We start from the raw sequence: 25,246 nt of genomic DNA, 5'->3' as shown, positions 1-25,246 counted from the left end.
TTCCTTACTGGGGTTTTTCCTCCTTGGACTCTCTGTCATATAGTATTTAGCTTAGAATTTCCCAACTCTTGGTAATTAAATATCTCCAAAGCAACAGAGCTCTCCCTTGAATTCGTATGACCTACTTTTCTCCATGCCCCCACATAAAAATATAGTTACCACAAATGAAGAATAATAAATAGTTCATGTGCAATGGGCAGTTAACAATTCTGTCCTGTGTGGTTGGGTGGAAGGAGCCTCATTTCTGTGTATACAGCTGTGGTTTAGTCTTGGATCTGCCTCATTTGAGCCTTTGGACATATTGTTTAATATCACTGAGACTCAAAACCCTCAGTGTAACAATGGTAATAATACTGATTGATGGGAGTGTTATGATATTCAGTGGCCAGTGTATGCAACGTGCCTGTCATGAGGCCTGACACAGGTAGTTGTCCTTATTCCTTCATTGCCTGTTTCATAAACAAAGAAACATTTTATACCCTCATGTCATGTGATCTTGGAAATTTTCAGGAACCTCCTACTCCCTGCCAGTAAGAAGCCACAGAAGAGTCTGTTAGAGGGTAGATGGGTAGGGACAAAAGTCATCTTGCCATAACAGTGCCTTGGAAAGTTCTTTCTTTGTCCTCCAAAGCAAGAGAAACCTTTTCTATGCACTACCGCAGTGCTTGCAAAGTGTTTAGTGCCTGCTGAGAATGAAAAATAGCAATAAAAGGTATAAAAATTTGAGCCCAGTCAAGCAGAGTCTTCCAAGACAAATTAATTGAGGGCGAAAGAGGGGAAAAGCCCAAATTGGTGATCCCAGGCACCTTTTAATAAGCAAAGAAAGATCTTTAATAAACTTCAAGGCCTTTTAACTACTTCTTCAACCAGGTTCTAGGCTGGGAGTGGCCTCCCCCTCCTCCTCCTAAACACATGCTGAAGCCCTTCTCCCACAGAGGCCAGATCACATTACCCAGCTTGACCAGAGCAGTGATGAAATCCCCGAGGCAGAGAATGACCCAATCCATTATTTCAGGTTTATAAGCCAAGATGACAGTCAGTGTAGATGGTGGGCGCCTTGCCTGCTTTTCAGACGGCTGCAAAATTCATACAGGAACTTTAGCTCAAAGCAAGATGGAAGGAGTGGACTAATCTCCAAGCTGATTCTTTATTGTTACCCACCCAGCTCAAGTCACTGGGGTCCAACTGCAGCTAATACATTCCAAGAGAAAGACCTTATCCCATATGGGAAAGTGTCTCTGGGTGAGACAGTGGCTCTGTTTTACAATAGCCACCACTCCAAAAGGTTTCATTTATATTTCTTAGTATATGAGGAAGCATGGGAGAATGTAGCAGCTGTATTATTTCCAACCTGAACAGGAAGAAAACAAAATTGAGGCATAGATCCACCTTGAAGCCTTGTAAGGACTGGGATTCTGTGTGGGAAGGGACACCCTAATTTCCCAGGGTGATTTTGTGACTCTTTCCAATGGGAGTAAACTAGGCAATGGGAAAGCCCCTTTAACAAATTTTGCATTGGGGGTGGAATTTAATTTATACTGCCAGCCTGGTAATCTCCTTTCTTCTAGAGCAGTGGTTCTCAACCTTCTGGCCCTTTAAATACAGTTCCTCATGTTGTGACCCAACCATAAAATTATTTTCATTGCTACTTCATAACTGTAATGTTGCTACTGTTATGAATCGTAATGTAGATATCTAATATGCAGGATGGTCTTAGGCGACCCCTGTGAAAGGGTCGTTTGACCGCCAAAGGGGTCGCAACCCACAGGTTGAGAACCGCTGTTCTAGAGGTTTCATCTTCCTTTACCTCCCTGAGACCTTATAGCTCAGACCTAGTTCATGGCTTCGTATGTTCCTTAGTGCAAAATCATGGACAGGCAAGGTTTGGGGTGGATGTATGAGGAGGGCATATGAAATGAATTTAGTTAATCTTTTTAAAAAGTGAAGTCACAGCAAAAATATCCAGGAACTTTTTAAATTAAATTTATTGGAGTGACATTGGTTAATAAGATTATATAAGTTTCAGGCTTACAACATTATAATCATCCATATATTACATTGTGTGCTCACCAAAGTTTAGTCTCCTTCCATCACCATATGTTTAACCCTTTTACCCTCTTCATCCTCCAGCAACCTTCTTCCCCTCTGATAAACTCCATACTGTTGTCTTTGTCTGTGAGTTTGTTCATTTTTTCATTTGTTGCTTTCTGTTTTATATCCCACATTTAAGTGAACTCATATGGTTCTTGTCCTTTTCCATCTGACTTAGTTCGCTTAGCATAATACTCTCAAGATCCATCCTTGTTCTCACAATTGGCAGTATTTCATCTCTTTTTATGGATGAGTAGTATTTCACTGTATTTATGTACCACATCTTCTTTACCCAGCCATCCATAGAAGGATACTTAGGTTGTTTTCATGTCTTGACCATTGTGAATAATGCTGCAATCAACATAGGGGTTCATATAATTTATGAATAAATATTTTAAAATGTTTGTGTAGGTACCCAGAAGAGGAATTGCTGGGTCACAGTAGCTTATTATTAATTTTTGAGGAACAGCCAAGCTGTTTACTATAATGGCTGTACCAGTTTACATTCCCACCAGGAGTAAATGAGGGTTCCTTTTCTCCACAACCTCTCCAACACTTGTTATTTCTTGTCTTATTGATAGCATCCATTCTAACAGGCATGATGTGGTATCTCATTGTGGTTTTGATTTGCATTTGCTTTATAGCTAGTGAAGTTAAGCAGCTTTTCATATATCTGTTGGCCATTTGTATGTCTTGGGAAAAGTGTCTGTTCAAGTCCTCTGCCCATTTTTAGATAGGACGGTTTGTTTTTTATGTCAAATTGTATGAGTTCTTTATATATTTTGGATGTTCACCCTTATTGGAGATTTTGTTTGCAAATATTTTCTCCCATTCCTTCAGTCACCTTTTTCTTTTGTATGGTTTCTTTTGCTGTGTAGCTTTTTAGTTTGATGTAGTCCCATTCGTTTATTTTTGCTTTTATTTCCCTTGCCTTTGGGGTCAAGTTTATAAAATCCTCTTTGAGACCAGTTTAGTACCTATGATTTTTTTCTGTGTATTTTATTGTTTCAGGTCTTATATTTAAGTCTTTGATCCATGTTGAGTTAATTTTTATGTATGGTGTCAAATAGCAATCTAGTTCCATTCTTTTGCATGCAGCTTTCCAATTTTCTCTATTGTAGAGGCTTTTCTTTCTCCACTGTATGTTTTCTGGGGTGAAAAATAAATATCAATTATGTCTCTTTGGACTAATGTGTCATTGAAGGTTGATATTTCCTTATTGATTTTCTGTTTGAATGGTCTATTCATTGTTGTTAATTGGGTATTTAAGTCCCCTACTATAATTGTATTTTTGTCAGTTTCTCCCTTTAGTTCTGTTAGCTGTTGTTTTTATATATTTTGGTGCTCCCCAGGTTGGGTGCATAATAAGTGTTATGTCTTCTTGATGAATTGTCCCCTTTGTCATTATAAAGTGTTGGTTTTGCCGCGACCAGCGCGGCCAGAGAGCAAACGAGACCTGAGTAGGGGCAACTAGGGATTGAGAAAAAGAAAGAGACAGACACAGAGGCAGTAAGTAAAGCTGGGACCAGGTGGGACACTGTTCTCAGATGGAGAGATAGTGACCCAGAACTAGTGCAGCACATTTATTATATACAGCACGTTTATTATATAGGAAGTTTTACTAGACTTTAAAACAGAGGAAATTATGTTAAAGTCATGCTTTAAAGATCAGGCTGCATTCTTCATTCTTGTGGCTTCTCGTAATTGTCAGGCCTGGTTGGACCTGGATAATTGCATCCGCCCCTGGTGCCTGGCTGAACCTAGATAATGGCACCCACCCCCTGGCACCTGAGCTAAATGTTAGGACTGACAACATTCCTGCCTTTGGCAAGGTATGTTTCCAGAACATGGCTCTGCCTACGCCGCTGGATTCAGCTGACGACCTTTGCTCATGTGCTCTCCCAGGCACTCTCTACAATAAAGCATCCCTCTTTGTAGCTTATTACCTTTTTTATCTTTAGATCTATTCTGTTTAATAAAAGTATGGCTACCCCTGCTTTTCTCTGGATGCCACTTGCTTGGAGTATCACCTTCCACCCTTCACTATGAGCCTGTTTGTCTTTGCCGCTGAGGTGAGTTTTCTGAAGGCAGCAAATAGTTGCTTTGTTTGTTGTTTTTAATCCTTTCTGCTACTTTGCCTTTTGATTGATGAGTTTTGTCCATTTACATTCAGGGTGATTATTAATATAAGAACGTTTTCTATAGTCATTTCAACTTTTGTTTTCTGGTAGCTCTGTGTCTTCATTATTTCTTTTCCCTTGTGTTTCTGTCTGTTATTTTAGTTTGGAGGTTTTCTATGATGTTTTCCCTCAGTTCTAGATTTTTGTGTATGTGGGTACCATTACATTTGTGCAAAAAAAAAAAAGTTTCATAAGTGCAATAGTCCTTTTTCTTCTGAATGTATCTTATCTCCATTCACTTGTGCAAGTTCAATCCTTCCCTTCCTCCTCTTTTATGTTTTTGTTATCACAAATCATTCTTTTTTCTATGCTGTGCATTTATTTCCAAATTGTAATAGTTTTTTCTTTTTTTAATGCTTTTATTTCCTTTAATGTTTTTGTTATATTTAAGTATTTAATACCTTAGTCTGAACAAGAGTTGCAATTTTCTGCTTCTGTCTTTTAGTCATCTTATAATCTTGTATCCTTTTGTCTTTTTGTTTTAGGTAGAAGAGCACCTTTCAGCATTTCTTGTAATGCAGGACTTGTAGTGGTAAATTGCCTCAGCTTTTGTCTGGAAAAGCCTTTATCCTTCACATTTAAAAGATAAATTTTCTGGATATATTATTCTTGGCTGGTGATTTCTTTCTTTCAATAATTTGAATATTTGACTCTACTCTCTCCTCATTTATAGGGTTTCTGTTGAAAATTTTGATGACAATCTAATAGGGTTTCCTTTATAAGTTACTATCTCCTTTTCCCTGGCTGCCTTGAGAATTCTTTCTTTATCATTAATTTTGAACAGCTTTAATATAATATGCCTCGATGAAGGCCTTTTTGGATTGAGATAATGAGGTGTTCTGTTAGCTTCCTGGATTTGAAGGTCCAGTTCTTTCCACAGGTTTGGGAAATTCTTGTAAGGATTATTTGAATATGCTCTCTGTTCCCTTTCCCTTTCTTCTCTTTTGTGTGTGTGTTGTTTTGTTTTGTTTTGTTTTGTTTACTCTCAATTCTCTCTCCTATTTGAGCCATTTCTAGATTTCTATCTTCCATATCACTAAGTCTTTTGTCCATCTGGTTTGCTCTATTTCCTATGCTTGCTAGTTTATTCTTCATCTCATCTATTGAGTTTTTTCAGCTCCAGAATTTCTGTTTGGTTCTTTTTTATAGTTCCAATGTCTTTGATGAATTACTCCTTTCATTCCTTTATTTTATTCCTTATTCCTGAGCTTGTTGACTTGCTTTTCTGAGTTTTATATCTTGAGGGTTTTTTTTAGAACTGCAATATTGAATTCTCTATCATTTAAATTACAGTCTTCCATGTATTTAAGTTTATTTTCTGTAGGTTTTTTATTTTCTATCTGAACTCCCGATTACATTGTTATTCATTGTGTTTGGTGGGTTATTTCTCTGCCAGAGCAGTTATGGGGATGCAATCTTTTTTTTTTCTTTTTTTTTTTTTTAAAGTATTTGACTTCACTGTTTAGCACAGTGGTTCTCAACCTTCCTAATGCCGCAACCCTTTAATACAGTTACTCATGTTGTGGTGACCCCCAACCATAAAATTATTTTTGTTGCTACTTCATAACTGTAATTTTGCTACTGTTATGAATCGTAATGTAAATATCTGATATGCAGGATGTATTTTCATTGTTACAAATTGAACATAATTAGAGCATAGTGATTAATCACAAAAACAATATGTAATTATATATGTGTTTTCCGATGGTCTTAGGCGACCCCTGTGAAAGGGTCATTCGACCCCCAAAGGAGTCGCGACCCACAAGTTGAGAACCGCTGGTTTAGCAAGTTGATAAGTAGGGGTTTTCTTTTGTTTTCCAGTAGGTGGTGCTAAAGTACTAGATTTTATTTTCTCTTATCTACACTACTGGGGCTTCTGGGATCTCTGTGGGGTGGTGTCACCTTGGCCATGGACAACACCTCATATTACCCAAGGAGGTGGGCATCCTCTATGAGCTAATCACCTCAGTCTCAGGGCACCATGCCCATGGTGGCATGTGACAGGCTATGGGTCTCCTGGCCTATGTGTTCCCAGCACCTCTTTCCTATAGCCAGAAGCTGCTAGCAGAGCTGCTCTGTCTGAGATGACCCAGCAGCCTCTACCAGGCTCCACTGTAATGGGTATGAAAGGGGTAGGCACTGGGAAAGGAGTTCATGCATCTGTGGCTCTATTTTTTCCGGTGGGTTTAACCACAATGAGAACAGATCACTTATGCTGAAAAGTTGTTTCTGCCCTTTCACCATCTTCCAAGTAAGGATTTTAATGCCAGGCAGGCCACAGGAAGTGAGCAGGGGGTGGATTCCCAAGACTATGGATTTCTCTGTGCAATGATAGGGATATGTGGAATGCTGCCACCCTTAGCACTGCTTCTCTGCCCTGATACTGGGCTCAGCCTCAATGTGTGCCAGCCACCAAGTCCCCATTGCTGTCTCTGCCTCTCCAGTTTGCCCTGTGGGAGCTGCACCCTGACCCTTCACTGCTAATCACATCTGCTGAGAGCACAGTAAGCTCTGAACTGCATGTGTGGTTCCCATCTCTGCCTTTCCTCCATCCCATCTCCCCTGTTCACTCTCATCTGCACACCTTCAGATGTCTCATTGCCCTGATTCCTCAGATGTATTTGTGTGTTGAGCAGGGAGTCCTTTATTAATTACAGATGTCCAACTTGTAACTTCAAGGGGAGAGACCTGGAGGTCCTCTCAGGTAACTTTTGATAAGAAACAGAAGCAAGAGAGCAACTGTAAGGGAGAATTTCTATTCTAAAGTGGCAGGAGTGCTTTTCTCCATGTTTCTTCTTAGAACATGGCCACAGTTCACACCTTTTGACACCCTGGATGATTTGTCTATCCTGGCAGGTAGGTGGTAACCATATTCCATGAGAATGCAAGCTTCCCAAGGACAGAGGGGTAGTCTGTTTTACTCACTGGCATGCCAGAACACCTAGCACAGTGCCTGGCTAGAAGCAGGTATGCAAATAAGTATTTGTTGAATGAATGGTTGAATGAATTAACCCTAGCATTCATCCTATTTATAGGTATGGAGAATGTGATGAAAATCAATCTCAGTTCACTGTGCCCTTTCCTAGGTCCTTGTCAAACTTTTAGATTTCATTGAAGCTTTCCCAAGCTTATAAAGAAGGAAAGTAAAATGGAAAGAAAACAGGCCAGAAATTAATATAGGCAAGGTGAGAAAAGGCCTTCAGTTGTCCCCACCTCTTATATGGTACTCTTCACCGTTGCCCAAAGTCCTACAGTGTCCTCAGCAGTTCACTCCTGTTACTGGGGCTTTGTTACTACTGTAGGAGGGGAAGAGGGAGAAAAGCTGCCTGCTGAGGACTCTTGAGTATCATCTATAGTCCCTCATGTCTCTCAAGGAATCAGATAGATACAAATGACGGCTTTTGGCAACTCTTGCACATCAGCTGAGAGCAGGTTGTCCTATTAGGAAAAATATTTCTTTCAGGATAATATAGTTGTCATGCAGGCAGCAACTGTTCCCAAACAGAACCTTAAGGCCAGGCCCAGAGTTTTCTTCCTATTTAGAATGCTACCCAGATCCCAGGAGCTATTTCCTTGTGGTATGTGTGAAGCTGGACTTGGCCTCCAATGACCTGACATCTGCCTGCCCTTACTTAGTGAAGAACCAGCCTTAGGAATTATTCCAAATCTTTCATCTCACTTTTAGCTGGAAAGCCACTGTGTGGTTGTTGCTGCACTAGTATGTGAAGTGGAGGGGCCAGTGGGTTTTGGCCAGCTCCCTGGCCCCACTGGTTAAACTTTGACTTGCCAAACCTACATCTGTCATTTTTTTTTTCCCCTCTGCTCTCCTAGGCTCTTCCATTAGTTGATAAGAGAGGGAGGACCCTGAGGGACAGGGGGAGGTTTGGTGTTTGTTGTAACCATCTGGTCTTGCTCAGGAAAAATAATCAAGGATACTCATTTTGTTAATTTCTTTAATTTCCCATTTTTGAGGTTATGGGCAAGTAATGTTAAGCATATTTTGGCAGTTGGTGAGTTTCATATATTTGCTGAATATTCTCTGAGTGCTACCTTTCTTGGGAAAACTGAGCCTCCACAGGGGCCTGGCCCAAAGGAACATCTTACAGTGCTTTCCCTGTTGCAGCAAGCTCTGGATAAGATTAGTTCTGCATGGTTAGACCCAGGGCCTGGTAGGACTAGACTAGTGAGCTGACTCTGTCTTCCACCTCAATTTTTCCAAAATCTCTGATGGAACACTTCTTACTGTTTTCATGGCCCAAAGCTTCCTTTCTTTGTGGTATTCAGATTATTCTGATGTGTGAATAATCTGAATAGTTCTGAGTGCCTCTGATTGCTTTTTTGATTATTATAGCCAATCCCAGAATAAATCAACATTTTCCCTCCTCAAACCCCAGACTCTGGGCTTTGGCTGCCAAGTTCCGTTGCTTGATGATTCATAAGTCCTCAGAACTTGTAGAAACTCCAGAGAAGTAACACTGGGAGTAGGACAACATGTGACTCCAAATGCCAGATTCTCTGTTGTAAGATTCTCGCATGAAGTTCTCTGTCCTTCATCTTGAAAATTGCAATATAAGAGGGAGGAGATTACGGTGAAGACTCTTGTAGGGGATAAGAATAGGACTCTTTATAAAAACACATCTTTCATATCCTAAGTCAAGGGACACTGTGGTAGTCTTCTAAAATAATGCTGCCCTCCTCAGACTCAGATCTTGGCCCCACTGTTCACTAGCTCTGTGACCTTGGGCAGCTTATTTCATGTCTGTGAACTTCAGTTATTTCATTTGTAAACTGTTACCTACCTCACAGAGCTTTTTTTAAAAAGAATATGTTTTTATTGACTTCAGAGAAGAAGGGAGAGAGAGATGGAAACATCAATGATGAGAGCGAATCATCGAGCCCACAACCCGGACATGTGCCCCTGACCAGAATTAAACCTGGGACCCTTCAGTCTGCAGGCCAACACTCTATCCCAAGCATGTCAAACTCAAAGGCTGACACTGGCCAAACAAACAAGGTTTAAGTTGATGTGGGCAACAAAAAAACAAAAGCTTCCATTTTCATAGAAACAGTTTTATTTCCATAGAGACATGCTGAATACAAAGGACTAAAATAAATGAGTAATCATTAACATAAAATAGTAGAACATTTTAATAAAAATATTTTTTAACATTAACTTAACAGGCACTGAATAACTGCACAAATTAATAAGTGTAATGCAAATAAACCTATTTTTCTTGTTCTCCAAAAGCGAAATATTTCCTGTTGCGCATACCAAACAAGTCAGTCCAAGACTAATGACGTGGCAATCGGCTGCTGAAATATTCACTACTAGTATTAGTGGAGAGAAGTGGTGCGCCTGCACATAGGCACATAAGGGAAATGAATGCAACATGGTTATAGTAATCAGTCGTTAGAAAATGTTGTAGTTCGTTATTAATAATTATGTATAACAGGATATTGTAAAAAGTAAGTGATGAAATTATTATTAAAACATTTTTTACATACCATTATATTGGCTGGGCCACAAAAATATTTGTTGTGGGCTGCATGCGGGCCCCGAGTTTGACACAGTAGCTCTATCCACTGAGCCAAACTAGCTAGGACTCACAGAACTTTTTAAAGCTGGCCAGGCTAACTCCATATTCCTCCAGTACCCTTTCCTTGAATACCCTGGGTAGACTAAACTGCCATTTTATGTATTCTCATCTTGCCACATGTTTCCATAAGTCATAATACTTGATAGCTGCATCAGACTGGAATGATTCCTATACAGGACTGCCTCTCCAGAGACTAGCCTACAGCTCCTTAAGAATAAAAAGTTTTTTCTGCTTTGTTTACCAAGGTTCTAGTAAAATACCTAGCAAACAATATGCATCACCCACTAAAACAGACATCAGTTCTTGAGTGTTTTTCTACCTGAATGTGTTTTGTTACTTTACCTTGAAATTGCTTAGCTATGAATTGATAAGGTTAGTTGTTTGTTTTCTTGGAAGTGAAAGTTCTTATTCTATTTTTCTTCTCCCACCCAAAAGAAATACTGGGTTTTCTTTCATATTTATGGAGTTCCGCAACATTTTATGCTTGTATAGTTGCTTCACATTTATTTCCCTTTCTCATCTGCTTTCTATTTAAGGACAGTTGTCAAAAATACATGATGGGAAGGAAAGACTCAAATGGTTTTAGAGTCAGAGAATCCTATCCTTCTCATCTTTGTCATATTGGGTTTTGATGAGAAAGAGAGAGGACAGGAAAACCAGTATTTGGAAATGCTATGAGGCAGCATAGTCAGTGCCTGTGCTGGCTGGGGCATGGCAGGGCAGAATGTCAAGGTGGCATCCACCTGCCATTTCCCGCCTCTTTTTTGCTGTTACCTGCTTCTAAGGATGCAGCGACTAGGACAGTAGGCATGTGCACAGGCACAAGCAAACCCAAGGATCGGTGCCCAGACCCCATTGTTGTGCGTTCTACCTAAATTTGTAAATGAACATGCCTGGATCTTGCTTTTCAGTAAAGATTCTCTAGTAAATGTGAAAGATGCTGTTTGGTGGAAGACCCTGGTAATTCTGCAGATGCACAAAGACTTTATTCTGTGACTACCTGGGTTTATAAAAAGTTTTTTCTAATGATATTACAAAGAGATTTAGCACATTGTACACCATGTGCCAGGTTTCCAGAACATGTTCTCCACGACTTATCTGATACTGCTGCTTCTGCCCAGAACTCTCTTCCCATCTTTCTTTTGTCAACTAACTGTTTGCAGTCCAGAACAAATGGATACAACATACCTACGCAAGAATTCATACAAATTGGTGGTGAAAATGTCCAGTAGGACATTGGATTCATCACTTAACTCATATTTGCTGAATACTGCCCATGTACTAAACTTAAGTAGAAGAGGAAGATAATATGTATGGGGCACACACACATACATGTTTATATGTGTACTAGGGGCCCGGTGCACGAAATTTGTGCACTGGGTGTGTGGGGGAGTGTCCCTCAGCCCAGCCTGCCCCCTCTCACATACTGGGAGCCCTCAGGCGTTGACCCCCATCACCCTCCAATCGCAGGATCGGCCCCTTGCCCAGGCCTGACTCCTCTGGCCTAGGCGTCTGGCCCGGGCAGCGGGGACCTGCAGCTGCAGCGGCCCCGCGATCGTGGGCTTCGCTTTAGGCCCAGGCAAGGGACCCCTAGCTCCCGGGACTGCCAGCTTCGGCCGTGCCCAGCTCCCATCGCTGGCTCCACCCCTACTTCCTGCTATCACTGGCCAGGGCGGAAAAGGCGCCTGATTCTCCGATCATGGCCCTGCCCCCCAGCTCTTAGCTCCCCCCTGGGTTTCCGATCACTGTCAGTGGCAGGGGGCTTCTTCCTGCTTTCCCTTTCGCCTCCCTGCATTGTGCCTACATATGCAAATTAACCGCCATCTTGTTGGCAGTTAACTGCCAATCTTAGTTGGCAGTTAATTTGCATATAGCCCTGATTAGCCAATGAAAAGGGTATCGCCGTACGCCAATTACCATTTTTCTCTTTTATTAGTGTTGATAATTTCATTCCATGTTCATAATAGTCCTGGGAGATGACACCATCCTTATTATACATCAGGAAACGTGTTCTTAGTTGTTACATAATTTTCTTAAGCTCCTCCAGCCTGTCACTGGTGGAGTCAGGTGTCTAGCCAGATTTGTCTGACCCTAAACCTATGTGCTACATCATATTACAGTGAGCAAATTAAAGAATAAATCATTTTTGCCCTAGCCGGTGTGGCTCAGTGGATGAGCATCGGCCTGTGGACCAAAGGGTCCTGGTTTCAATTCTGGTCAAGGGGACATACCTCAGTTGCAGGCTCCTCCCCGGCCCCGCCCTGGCCCAGGCCCTGGTCAGGGCTCATGCAGAAGGTAATCAATCGATGTATTTCTCTCACATTGATATTTCTCTCTGTCTTTTCCTCTCTCTTCCACTCTCTCTAAAAAATCAATGGAAAAATATCTTCAGGTGAGGATTAAAAAAATAATAATAATAATTTTTTAAATTTGGGTTAATGAGGTGCATCAAAAACTAGTGATGGTGTAAGGGAGACAGAAACTGTTCTAGATTTTCAGAAACTAAGTGGTGATAATAGATACAACATTTAAGAATTCAGATGTGAATCCATAGTGGTACTCAAAAAAATAAAAAGAAATGGGAAAAGTTCTTTACAAAAGTACGCTAGTGGAGAAGGAATGTTAGAATATTTAAAATCACCAGGCAAAGATCACCAATGGATACTAATGCCAGTGGATGAAAGGGTGATGGAAGCAGGATCGTTCCATGTTTCTACATGTCACCACACAGATTACTTATCAATTACAAAGGGGAACATATCTCTTTACAGCACAGAAATGAGTGGGCACCACCTTAACCAAGCAGTTTAGCCAGTGTCACCAGGAAAGAGGCAGCCTGACTGTATCTATCCTGACCAGGTGCAGTGAGAGGGGCACAGCATTACCTACGTGGTATTCTTGTTAAACAAGTGTTCGCTGTGAATCTAATCATGGGAAGACAGACAAATCCACAATGGGAGATGTTTAGCAAAACAAGCAGCCTGGACACCTCAGTGAACCAGCCAGATGCAGTGCAGGAACCTTGATTAGATCCTACATCAAGGGTGGGGGCACTGGAAGAACTCACCTTTTTCAGTGAAAGGTGCTTTAGAGCTTCCTCAAGGTTCATCTCAAGTCTCCATCACCACCACCCTAAGATGATATAGGAGAGCCAGTGGCTCTCCCGTTGAAGTGCGGTCTTGTTACTTCTCATATTTAGTGAAGTTTTGCCACTCTCAGACCAGGGCTCTCGCCTGGCCTCCATCAAATCCGTGACCTTGTTGACTTTCTATACCCCTCCTCTGGCTCCCTGGCCTGCGTGAGGAGGAGGGGCACTGTCCCTCCTTTCACTGAAATGAGCAGCGGCTGCCTTGGGTGCTTAGATATCCCTTCCATCAGTGCCTTCTCCCTCCCTGCACCTCCATCATGCACACAGCATGGATTCAGTTCCTATCGTTTGTCATAGAACTTTGCTTTTTTGCTTATCTTGCAGGTTCAAGTGTGAATGGCCTGGAGGAGCCCAGCACTGCCAAGCGACTGAGGGGCACTCCTGAGAGGATTGAGCTAGAGAACTACCGCCTGTCTGTGAAGCAGGCAGAGGAGCTACAGGAAGTGCCTGAGGAGACACAAGCTGAGCACAACCTGAGCAGTGTGCTAGACAAGGGCCTGGAGGAGGACGTGGCCAGCAGGTCAGCCTGTGCTGGGAGTTGAGGCCTGGTTTTCCTGTGTGTTGCGTGTACCTGTGGCTTTCCCAGCAGCCTTTTCCCCAGATAAACATGCTGCCCTGCTTGGGGAAAGCAGCATAGCACCTGCTAACAGCATGGGATCTGAACCAGACTGCCTGGGTTTGAATCTTGTCTGTGCCACCCACCAGCTGTGTGACACTAGTCAAGTTCTGTCACCTCTGTATGCTTCTGTTTCCTCATCTGTGAAACAAGGGCAATGCTAGCTCCTTCCTCACAGAATTGGTGTGAGGTTTAAATAATGTATAAAGTGTTTAAGACAGTATAAGCATACCTCGTTTATTACACTTTGCTTTATTGTGCTTCACAGATGTTGCATTTTTTTCATAAATTGAAGACAAGGCCCTCTACCAACACAAAGATTATGGCTCACTTTATTGTGATACTTGCTTTAATTCAGTCACCTGGAACTGAACCCACAATATCTCTTCAAGGTCTGCCAGTGCTCAGGCACATGTAAGCACTGTCTATTACTTTGCATAATGCTGGACCATTTACAAGGGACTTCCGTCTCCATCACCTCACTTGGTCATCCTCTCAGGAATCCTGTAAAGTAGACAAGAACATATATCTTGTCACTATACAGGCAAAGTAGTAATGGTGACTGAGATAAGGATTAAGGATTGACTAAGATTCAAACTCATGTTTTCTGGGTCCAAGATTCTTCCTGTTTTCCCTGCTGCCTGCTGATTCCTCCTCCTCTGTTCCATTTAGATCCTTCTCTCTTCATCTTGTTAGCCAGTAAAGATCACAATCCATATGACTTAAATCAGAGATTCAGTATTTATCACTTTACACTTTGCTATTCATTGAAAAGGTAACAGAAAAAATAATGACAGACACAGGTGCTGCCCTCAGGTTATTTTTTACAAACATAATGGAGGGAAAAGAATCCCACACAGAAACAACAGCAGATCTGAAGCAGTGTGCTATTGGGAGCTGGTGGTTCCGTGGAAGGAGCACCAGGGGTGAAATAGCTGGCTTCTGTTTTAACTTAGCCACCATCTCACTGTGCTATTTTGGGAAAGCTGCCGCACCTCTCTGGGCTTTATTCTTTCCCCTATACATAAAGAGAGGAGCAGAATATTTGTATCCCAGGAGCCACACACAGCAGCCAGTGGTTTTATTCTTGGCCAGTTCCAGTGTTTTAATTATGTTTAGCTGAGTGATGCCTTTGGGGAACATGCATGCTCCAACCCCTACCACACCCCTGTGTTTGCTGTCTTTACCCAAGGGCTTTATTCTTATTACCTGCCCAGGCCTGCCAGTGTCAGTACAGAAGGATTCAAAGTGCTCAATAGAAGATTATCAAGGAGCTAGAGAAACAAATATATAGCAATATAAAAGAGAAACAAACATTAAAAAAGGAATGCAAACAAGATAACTTTTTTAAAAAAAAAGATGGAATAATATTGGTATTGGCCAGACTCGCCTGCAGAGCTGCCACAGTGGGACCACTTCCCATGGCCCCAGACTGATGGACACACACTTCTGTGTAGCCATGAGAAAGGGAACATGTGGGGATAAGGAAAACAGTTTTTTTTTTCAAGTTCAAAGAATGTTTTTACGAAGCTGTTTGCTGGAAGAGCTCCATTCAGCTGCAGTCCAGCACCTCATCCCTGGTGCCAGACATGCTCTGGATGGACTGCCTTTGGGGCTGGCCCCACCAACAGCGCTTCCATGCATTCTGGGCAGCCTCCCCCTTGGTACCTGCATTTCCGCAGCCATCACTACATGCATGTTGTTGTCATGCATCCCTGCCCATAGAGACATACCACTCCCTGCTGCATCTATGAGGAAGAGTCCTTGCTTACTGTCAAAGCAGAGCTGGTGGCATGGCCTCAGGTATGGGCCAGATCACTTTCCTGCGGGAATAACTTGTTCTCCGCTGTCATTTATAAACTGGAAACTAATGGGCAGCAAGTTGAGACAAAGTAGGAAGGGCATTCCAGGAAGGCTAAGTCATGCCTCTATAGCAGGGTGTGATTGGATGGGTAGAATAGAAGAATATGATATCAGTTAACATCAAACAGTGCAATAAATGCCTTTATCTTAAATTTGAGTTTAAAAAAATAAAAGAAACAACTAGCATTAGCTGCATACAGAAGAAAACATGGTGTCTTAAAGGTGAAATGCTCTGAGGAAGGAGCAGGAGACTTGGCCTTGTTTCCCACAGGAAAGCTGTGAGGTACAGGGAGTGCATCCCCAGCAATGGCACATATTTTTTCCATCTTCCCTGCAGCACCAGGCAGTTAGGTGCATTTTCAGCCCTCAGTCCTTCCTTGATGAGGTGTTGGTCTTAAAAATGAGAAATGACAGAGTTTTAAGGAATTAAGCAGTCCAATCCAGAAACTCACTTTTTTGTTGTTGTTGTTAATCCTTACCTGAGAATATTTTTTTCCATTGATTTTTTTAAAGAGACTGGGAGGGAGGAGGGAAGGGAGAGAGAGACAGAGAGAGAAACATCCATGTGAGAGTGACACATCAATTGGTTGCCTCCCACATACACCCCAACCAGGGCTGAGGATCATACCTGCAACCCAGGTACGTGCCCTTGACTGGGAATCGAACCCACAACCCTTTGGTGCACAGGCCAACACTAACCACTAAGCGCACTGGCCAGGGCCAGAAACTCACTCTTGACTAGTTTAAAGAACTTCAGGTGTCTACTATGGGAGACCAGTGCAGAGTGATGTTTCAGAACATGACTTTGTAGTCAAATCAGAACTTAATCCTAGCTCTGCTAGATGTAGGCAAGTTACTTTGTCTTTCTGTGCCTCAGTTTCCTCAACTACAAAGCACACTTCATGGGTTTGTTTTGAGGATTAAATCAAATAAAGCAACTGACAGTGTCTGGCACCCAGTGAGCACTGACTCACTGGCAACAGTTACTGTTACTGCTCTCAGCTCCACACACAATGTAGGTGCTCCTCACCAGGAGGGACAGGCTGGGCTTCTTCCATTCATTTCCTTAAGTAGTTTACCTGCCAGAAATTGGCTTTGGCTCAAAACCACTTGCCATAGGGAAGTGCTCATCAAAAAATTGCCTGCATCAGAATTGCCACAAGGACTTGTTATAGCACACGTTGCTGGGCAGTTTCTGATCCAGTCAGTCTGGGCAGAACCCAAGATATCTATTTCTAAAAGGTTCCAGTGATGCTGTGTTCTAGAGACCCCACTTTGAGGTCCACCACTCAAAATTTTCCTGATGAAAACACCACATGGGACACTCAGTAAAAAGATGATTCCTGGGCCCTCCCCTGGAGTATCAGATATAGTGGATTTGGGATGGAGGCCAGGAATATCTGTTTTTAACAGACATTGGGTAATTCTTACCATGGGCTTCGTGAGTCAGTTCACACAATTGGAGACTCTAGCTCAGGCCTGATCAGCTTATGACCCTTTTTTGGAGTAAGGGAGTGGGAGCATCTTCCCAAGGAGATCCTGGAAATAGTACTTTTATTTTCTTTGGAAGAGACCAAGTGCCCAAAGACCAGAGAAAACTGGCTTTATGATTTTTGTTTTGTTTCTCCCTGATTGCTTATCTGGAAGACTTTTCTTCAGGCAATGAAGATGGCTTGTGCAGTGCCCCTCTGCTGAAATCTTTAATGTTTATACATTCCTGGCTCTAAAGAACAAGTCAGTAAGAGCTGGAGCAGACAGCTCCAAATGGGACAGCCAAGGTTGTCCCGTCTGGTGCCCCAGAATTCTATGACAGGCCAGCACACAGGGCCTTGCCCTCCATCTGAGAAACACCACCAGGAAAAGCCTCTCCTTCAGGGCTGACCTTAAATATGTGGAAATTCTTGACTGTTCCTCTCTCTCTCCTGCCACACCCCTCCTCCAACAGAAGCAGTAATATGAGTCATTACTGAGCAAATGCCAGTTTTAGCATGCATTAAATTTCCACCATGTAAAAGATTGCTGGACGATGTTCATCCCCAGTAGTCTGCTCAGCTGGGGAGTGTTTACATGGTTGTCAGAGTGGGTGGGATCTAAGAGTGGCCAAGCAGGACAGAAGATTATACAGAGCCCTGACCAGTTTGGCTTAGTGGATAGAGTGTTGGCCTGCAGACTGAGGGGTCCCAGGTTCAGTTCCGGTCAAGGGCATGTACCTTGGTTGCGGCCACTTCCCCAGTAGGGGGTGTTCAGGAGGCAGTTGATCAATGCTTCTCTCTCATCAATGTTTCTAACTCTCTATCCCTCTCCCTTCCTCTCTGTAAAAATCAATAAAATATACATTTTTTAAAAAGATTATACAGAGATTCACTGATTATAAGTCCATTAATTTAAAAGTGAAAGCCATGATTCCCCATTTTCCCTTGAAAACATCCAGGAACTTTAAGTGGAATTACATACAATAGCTTGGTTTATTCGTAGCAGAGCCTGCCCAAATCCCTGGTCTCCACATTCTGAGGTTTGACCCAGGCATCCAGGACTTGCTGCTGCTGCTCCTCCTGGTTTGCTACCCTGACAGCTGCTAGTGGCTAAAAAACTCTTGGGTTCTTGGAGAACCACTCAAGAGGGCACAGCATGAGATGGTGTGGTCGCTGAGGGGAACCCTGATTTCTTACACAAATGACCCAGCATCTTTACATGTCAGTTTCTGCATTTATAAAAATGGGGATAATTGGGGGTAGGGGAGGCCAGGGGATTGTCAAGGGCGGGGAAGAAAAAAAAAAAGGACACATATGTAATACCCTTTGTAATACTTTAAGCAATAAAAAAAAAAATGGGGATAATTATAGTAGCCATGTCTTAGAGTTATAGTGTAGTTCTGTGAGCTAATATGTGTGCAGGGCCTGAGTAGGTCACCACGGCACAGTGTTATTGTTGTCCTGAGATGTGTCCTCCTAGACTAGCATAACCTCTGTGGAGTAAACCTCATCTTGTTAGAACCTAGTCCATGTACCCAGCTGTGTTGCTTCCTCCCACCAGACCCCGTCATGGCCTCAAAGAGAGGAAAACACACCTGAAAGTTGTTTCAGGGAAGGTGCTTTGAGATGAGTGAGTGGGTGTAAATTGTAGCATGGAGGATTTTTGCTAGATATTATTCTAACTGAAAGGGGCAGCTCCTTCTCATGGACCCTTTACCAAGAAGCTTCAGAGGTACCATCTCTGACACCTGAGAACTTAGGCAGACCCTGCCCTGGATTTCTATGGTGTGGTCCCTTATATTTCTTGCCCATCTTGGCTGTTTGGTGACCCAGGGGAATCCAACCTAAATCAAACTGTTACATGGAACAATATATCGTTAAAAATGACAGATACCTGTTATGACAGAGAGCTGATCTTGATGACTGGATTTCCTGGCCCTCATCTCTCTTTGGAGGCTGAGTCCTAGGAGGTCGCTTGTCCTTTCTAAAGGACAGAGGAGTTGGTTGTCATTATTATGCTTTGCTCTTGTATAGTGATTCTCCCTACTTAAAGTTTCTAGGCTGTAGTCCAAGGAGGGTGGGGGTGTCCTACAGATTCCAGCCTCTTCAAAGGCCAGATTCAGAAATTCAGAGACTAGGAGCAGGCAGGTATGTAAAATAAGCCTTGAGGTACTGAATTTTCACTGGAAATCTTGCGTGATATATGGAACCTGGTCAAACCCAGAAAATTACTCCCAAGATTCTATGGAAATGACTGCCAGGACCGGCTTATCTGTCTCAGTTTCCAGATGCATATAGCAAAGACCTCTCAGAAATGGCCTGAGAGCTTGCCACTTATGAAGAGAGGCAAGGGTTGACCTTTCCGTCCTATTTTTTTTTCCATCCTATTTTTTTTATGCTCTGTGCCTCACTTGCTCTTCTCCCAGGGCCCTTGAGCTCTCATTAGCCACTGTGGCACTCATAGCTTTAAGGGCAGCCTCACTGCTCACATTATGCAGTGTAGCCCTCCTCATGAGTACAAGGGACAGGGCTGCACTAAGGCCCCTCCCAGGAAGCTGCAGCGCATCTCGTCCTGCCTGCTGCCACTGGGCAACCACTCAGGCACATAAGAAGGCCAAGTTGGCCTTCCCTCTGCCCACCTAAGACTTAAGATGAGCATAGGAAGCATTCTTATCCTTATTTCATGTTCAAAATCTATTGAATGACATACATTGGGCTACACATTGTTTATTAATAAGAAAATAAACAAATGAAAATATAAAGGTCAGGTGAAAAAATAATACCTAAGTAAATACTGAAAAATAATCAAAATCCAGATCCCAAGCTTTCTGTCTGTAGTCTAAATTCTTATATCTACCCACTTTAAACTGCCTCCCACCAATCCTCCATCCCATTACAGTCATGTTTTGCCTTATTTTATCATGATGTGTTTCCATCTTATCTCCCTTTAGAATAAGGATCTTTTCTGTGTCACATTTATGTTTCCTACAATGTCTAGGAAGTGCATTATAAGTAGAAGATATTCAGTAAATTTTAGTTGGGTGAATGGATGGATAAATTAAGTAGGATTCACCAAACAGCTGCTTACAGTAAGGAGTTAGCTCTTTTTATTTCTGTGTCTACTGCTGAGCTTCAGTAGATGCTCAAAAATGTTGAATGAATGAATGTGTAATGAGTAACCAAATAAATGAATGGCTAGAGTCCCAGATTGTAACACAAGCACAATAAAAATCAGTAGAGTTCCTAATCTCCACAACATGCCTACAAGGCTGGTACTAACGCTACCCCCTTACTGAGGCTTGGAGAGCTTAAGTAATCAGCTCAGGGTCACACATCTGGTAAGTAGCAGAACCAACATGGCCCTATGAGGACCCACCCACCTGAGAAGTAGGAGTGCAACCCACAGGAATGCCCTTACTTCTGACCCAGCTGGCATGTAGAAGTTCCACAAATCACCCTAGGCTCAATAATTTGCTCAAAGGACTCACAGAATCACTGAAAGGTGTTACACAGGGAAAGGGCACCAGTTGAAGTCAGCCAAGGAAAGACAAGCATAGGGCAGAGTCCAGAAAGATTCAGGTGCAGAGCTTCCTATGCACTCTCCTCATGCAGTTGGGACAGTGTCATTTTCTTGATAGTGATGTGTGATGATACCCGTGGTGCCAGGTCCCTTGAAACAGCAAGGATGGACCGGCTCCCGGCACCGTGGAGCTTGGCTCTCTAAGACTTCCCATTTAGAGTTTTTATTGGGGCTTGGTAACTAGGCAGTGCTTTATCACAGGCAGTGCTGTTACCATTTGAAACTGATTGGTTGACTGATTGATCAACTTACCATGTGGTTTTGGTTGCTCTCCAGGTCCACTGCATGACCCAAAGCACTCACCCTAAATTGTTGGCCTTTCTGATACGGCCAGTCCTTACCCTGAATCACATTAGTAGACTATCCACCATGACCCAAGGCCCCCAGCAAAATGGGCATTCCCACCCAGCAGGGCATTCTAAGGCTAAGTTCACCTCCCAGAAGCTGAGAGCAGGGACCAAACCTCTCTTTGAGCAGGTTAAGTTCTTTACTCCATAGGCAGTGATAGCACTGGTGGTGATTGGCATGTCCTCATCACAGTGTACTACCCGGCCCCTCTCTGGCTGAGGGGAGAGTTACCCACTATCACAGGAAGTGGGCCAGCCGCCCACCCATGCCTGATGCTCCTGGGTTACGAGGCTCCATCATGCCAGAAGTTGGACCATGCTTTATTATGAAAGCCCATTTCCTCCAGTCCAGTCAGCTACACATTTCTAAGAGAAAAGAATCTCCTGGAAAAAAATGGTAATTATCTACCATAAAACAGGTCTGAGCAAACTGTACAGCTTGTGCAGTGACATTTGGGATTTTCTTCCTGCCACGGAGCCCCACAGTGTTGTAGGGCACCAAGTGTTTTTATTCCTACACTTCCTGTTGTCCTGCTTCTCTCTGTGAGCAGGTAGGAAGGTGGTGCCTAAAGAGTGGAGCTCCACATTTGGGGTTTGTGTAAGTCATGGTGAGTGTTTATCACAGGCAGTGCTGCTGCCATTTGAAAGTAAGCCAGGCTGTGCTGTGAAGGGAACAGTGATGGGAATGCAGCTGCTTGTCAAGAGCGATGACCCAGGGGTTGGGGTATTTCCACCCTGCCCCCACAGTCCCTGCACTGTACTGTGCAGTTAATGGGGCCTTTGCTGCCACATTACCTGTTTCCCACAGTATCCAGCTCAAGTCATGGCACATGGTGGGGACTCAAGGAACATTGTGAAATTGAGTGTGATACCTCCCCTCCAGAACCTGCATCTTGCCTGCCAGCCAGAGTGTGGTTAAGACTTTATTCATGCCTCACATGGCAGCTCCTCCTTCCTCACCATGGCTCTCATGAGAGCCTTCTTTCCAACCCACCTGAGTCAAGTAGAATTGAGTTCCTCAAACCAAATAGTGGATCATAATGAAAGGAGACTTAATCTCCATTCTTGATTCCTGGGGTCATGAGTTTACATCAAAATGGGCCCACAGCCTGCAGCTTCTGAGGGCCTCCATGAGACCAGACTCTGAACCAGTGATGGCGAACCTTTTGAGCTCGGCCTGTCAGCATTTTGAAAAACCCTAACTTAACGTGTCACATATAGAAATTTTTTGATATTTGCAACCATAGTAAAACAAAGATTTATATTTTTGATATTTATTTTATATATTTAAATGCCATTTAACAAAGAAAAATCAACCAAAAAAATGAGTTTGCATGTCACCTCTGACACACATGTCATAGGTTCGCCATCATTGCTCTAAACAGGCCACCCACCAGACTGGGCTGCCTACTCACATGGGTTAGGTCATCATGGCTCCCATGTAGGTATGCCATTTTGCCCTCTGTTCACTCTCCTCCTATCTCCTCATGTGTCTTCCCTGAGCAGAGAAGTAGGCTGGTCTCTCCAAAGTTGTCCTCTCCCCACCCAGCAGTGCTTTGTGGGACACTTTGCCTCAGCTATGGCTTTTAACCATCTCCTTCATGGTTTTGTCATTCCCTCACTTTGGTTGTATGATTGTTTCCCCACAGCAGTTCTGAGTCTGAGATGGAGGAGGAGGAGGAGCCTCCACTGCCCACCTCGGACCTGGGTGGCGTTCCTTGGAAGGAAGCTGTGAGGATCCATGCTCTTTTAAAAGGAAAGAGTGAAGAGGAACTGGATGCCTTGAAGAGCTACGAGCTTAACAATGACAATGAGGAGGAGGACTACGACGAGGAGGAGGGAGAGGAGGACTATGACGAGGAAGAGGAGGAGTCTAGTGAAGGTCAGAAAGCAATCTCTTCTCCTATCCCGGACCCTGTCCGTCACTGAGGCAGCCTGTTTTATGCCTGAGCATGAGAGGTTTCTTTGGCTGGAGTTACATAACGTGCTTACACAGAGACATCCTTCCTGTCTCTCTCTGGCCTTAGATACAGGGGCAGAGAAGACCGTCGACAGTGGAAATGGTGTCCCTTGTGCACGTTCTGAGTTGAAATTGGATGGAAGAGGGTCAAATTAGGTTCTTCATTCTCCTCTCCTCATTTTCTATTTTTTCCCCTTTAGTTTCAGTGAATGAGGTTTATTTTAATAAAGAAAGGGAATTTAGCTTTCTAGAGGATTCCCTAACACCTAATCCTCGATATTGCAGGCTACAAAGATTGAACCTCACATCCATTCAGAGCTGCTGTCATTGAGGAGGGAGCTGTGAGCTGGGGGCCCACTGGACAATGTTTAGTCAATGATGTGTAGTAGCATGTTTGGACCAGTGTTCTGAGAAGAAGCATCAGTTTCAGCATTGAGTTGGTCTGGCTGGTTCTGAAATGTTCTCTTGGTTTGGACTCAAGATGTCCCAACTCTGTCTCTATATCTGGTTCTGCGTGTCCTTGAGTGAATAAGGAAGAACTTGCTGGGCTTTCTTTTCTTGCCTGTGTAAGAGAGGGTCATTCTTTCCCTCTCCTGGCTGATAGGTGGTAAAGAAGAAAATGGGCAGATAGAGACCCGAGTTCCTCTGAGGGCGATACCATGACTATTCCCTGTATGCTCGCCAGGAGGCATGGTGAGCACCAATTCCTCCAAACCATCAGAAGAGCAGTCAGTTCTGGATAGCCTGGGCACGTGGAATTGGCACCAGAGGGTTCCGCTGCCCCATCCATCCCAGGGTCTGTTTTCTCTGGCACAGCAAGGACCAAGTGCTAGCCAGACACAGAGTCCTGCCAGCCACTATGCATGTGACTGAGTAGTCTCGGGGGGCTGTATCACTGTAAGACCCCAAGCCTGATTAGGCACAGCAGGCAGAAAGAAAGCACATGCTGACATGACCTTGAGGTGCCCACATCAGCATGAACTGTCAGAGGTAGGACATGCACTCAGGCTCCCTAAGGAGTTTCTCTCCACCTGGTTCTTCTGCTGAGGTAGAACCCACCAGGTTGCACTGCCCCTCCCCCCTTACTCAGTTTTATGTGCAGAAGGAGGCAGGCCCTGGGTCAGGAACCTGACACTGGGTTCTTTTTTCCGTATGCTGTGTCTCTGGCATATGGTCCATGACTGGCCTTACATCCCTGCTAGTCATAGGGGTTGAGTGTGTTCATAGCTCTTTCGGGGAAAGGTCTTTCCAGACATCATTATCTCCATCTGATGATTAATATGTTTGGTGGCCTGTAGCCCCAGACATGGCTTAGGATCACAGCCTATTTCCTTTGCAGGAGCATTTAGCCCTGCCTTCCCTCACACAGACTTAATTTCCCAGACCTGGACCTGGCATCAAGACCAGGGGATGGACTTTAAATAGAAAAACACACATACCAGCAAATTCTGCCAACACTGGGCCTTTGTTCTTGAATTCTAGCCTGTGTGCCTTGAGCAGTGGACTTCAGTGCCTTTGTAGACAATGACAGGACTTTATTGCCTTCCAATTAAAGATAACTCTTATTCTTCTCTTTTCTCCCTGTTTATCCCCACATGGGATTCTTGTTGCTGTGCTTGTGGGTGTCTGACTCCCCCTTCTGTAGAAGGGGAGTATTGCCCCTGGGACAGAGAACTACAAGGCCAGTGGCTCCAGTGTCCATCAAAGGAAGAAGATTCGGGTACATGTAAAGGTACCCATTCTGCCTCTTGCCCACCTTCTACCCTGGCTCCCTGGTAGCCTTCACAATCTGCCTCCAAGAGCAGGTCCCACATGAAAATATCTGTGTTATAGAGCTGCTCTGACAGGCTTTGGCACATATCCCTGGGCCCAGTCTTCATGAATGGTCATGTACAAAATAGCACATGAGACAGAGATTCAAGAGGAAATCAGAGAAGACTCCAGAAGCAGCCTTACAATACCCCCCATATGTTCTGCTGCAAGTTCCCCGCATCCAGTTAAGACTGGCTTCTCCAATGCAGAAAGCCTCACATTACATCACAACTCCCAGCAGTGGTTCAGATGCCCAGAACCTCCCTCCATGGTGCCTTTTAACATTTCCCTGGGAAAGAAAAGTGCTGGCAGATAAGTCCTCAAGGCTCCAGGGAGAAGATTCACTCTCTTCCCTTTGTTGCCAGGAGGATGAAAAGGGGCCCAACATTTTTCTCTTTGACTTATCTTCCTTAAGACATTCAGTCTGTTTGGTGACTTTGCTGTGATTCAGCCCCATCCAGCACCATAAAAACTAATTGGCCTTAGAAACGTCCGTGAATCTATAGTGACCTGCAGCTCTGTGTTTAACATAGTGTACTGCCCATATCCACATTTGATGATCTTTTTGGCACTTTCTGCC

General features: G+C 43.5%; 1 protein-coding gene across 25 annotated transcripts in view; it reads left to right on the top strand.

Moving 5' to 3' along the window:
* The window catches only part of MICAL3 (microtubule associated monooxygenase, calponin and LIM domain containing 3), a 279,395-nt gene that overhangs the window by 184,472 nt on the left and 69,677 nt on the right, over positions 1 to 25,246 (top strand). For 13 of the 25 annotated variants that reach the window (XM_059684292.1, XM_059684290.1, XM_059684287.1 and 10 more), the window contains 3 exons: positions 13,341 to 13,536; positions 22,544 to 22,776; positions 24,500 to 24,586. In XM_059684292.1, the coding sequence (XP_059540275.1) occupies positions 13,341 to 13,536; positions 22,544 to 22,776; positions 24,500 to 24,586 (516 nt within the window). The remainder of the gene's footprint in view (positions 1 to 13,340; positions 13,537 to 22,543; positions 22,777 to 24,499; positions 24,587 to 25,246) is intronic. The other 12 variants (XM_059684295.1, XM_059684298.1, XM_059684293.1 and 9 more) reach the window with 2 other exon arrangements.

This window comes from Myotis daubentonii, chromosome 2, assembly GCF_963259705.1.
Source record: "Myotis daubentonii chromosome 2, mMyoDau2.1, whole genome shotgun sequence".
NCBI lineage: Eukaryota > Metazoa > Chordata > Mammalia > Chiroptera > Vespertilionidae > Myotis > Myotis daubentonii.
This window is presented reverse-complemented; position numbering and strand designations above follow the sequence as displayed.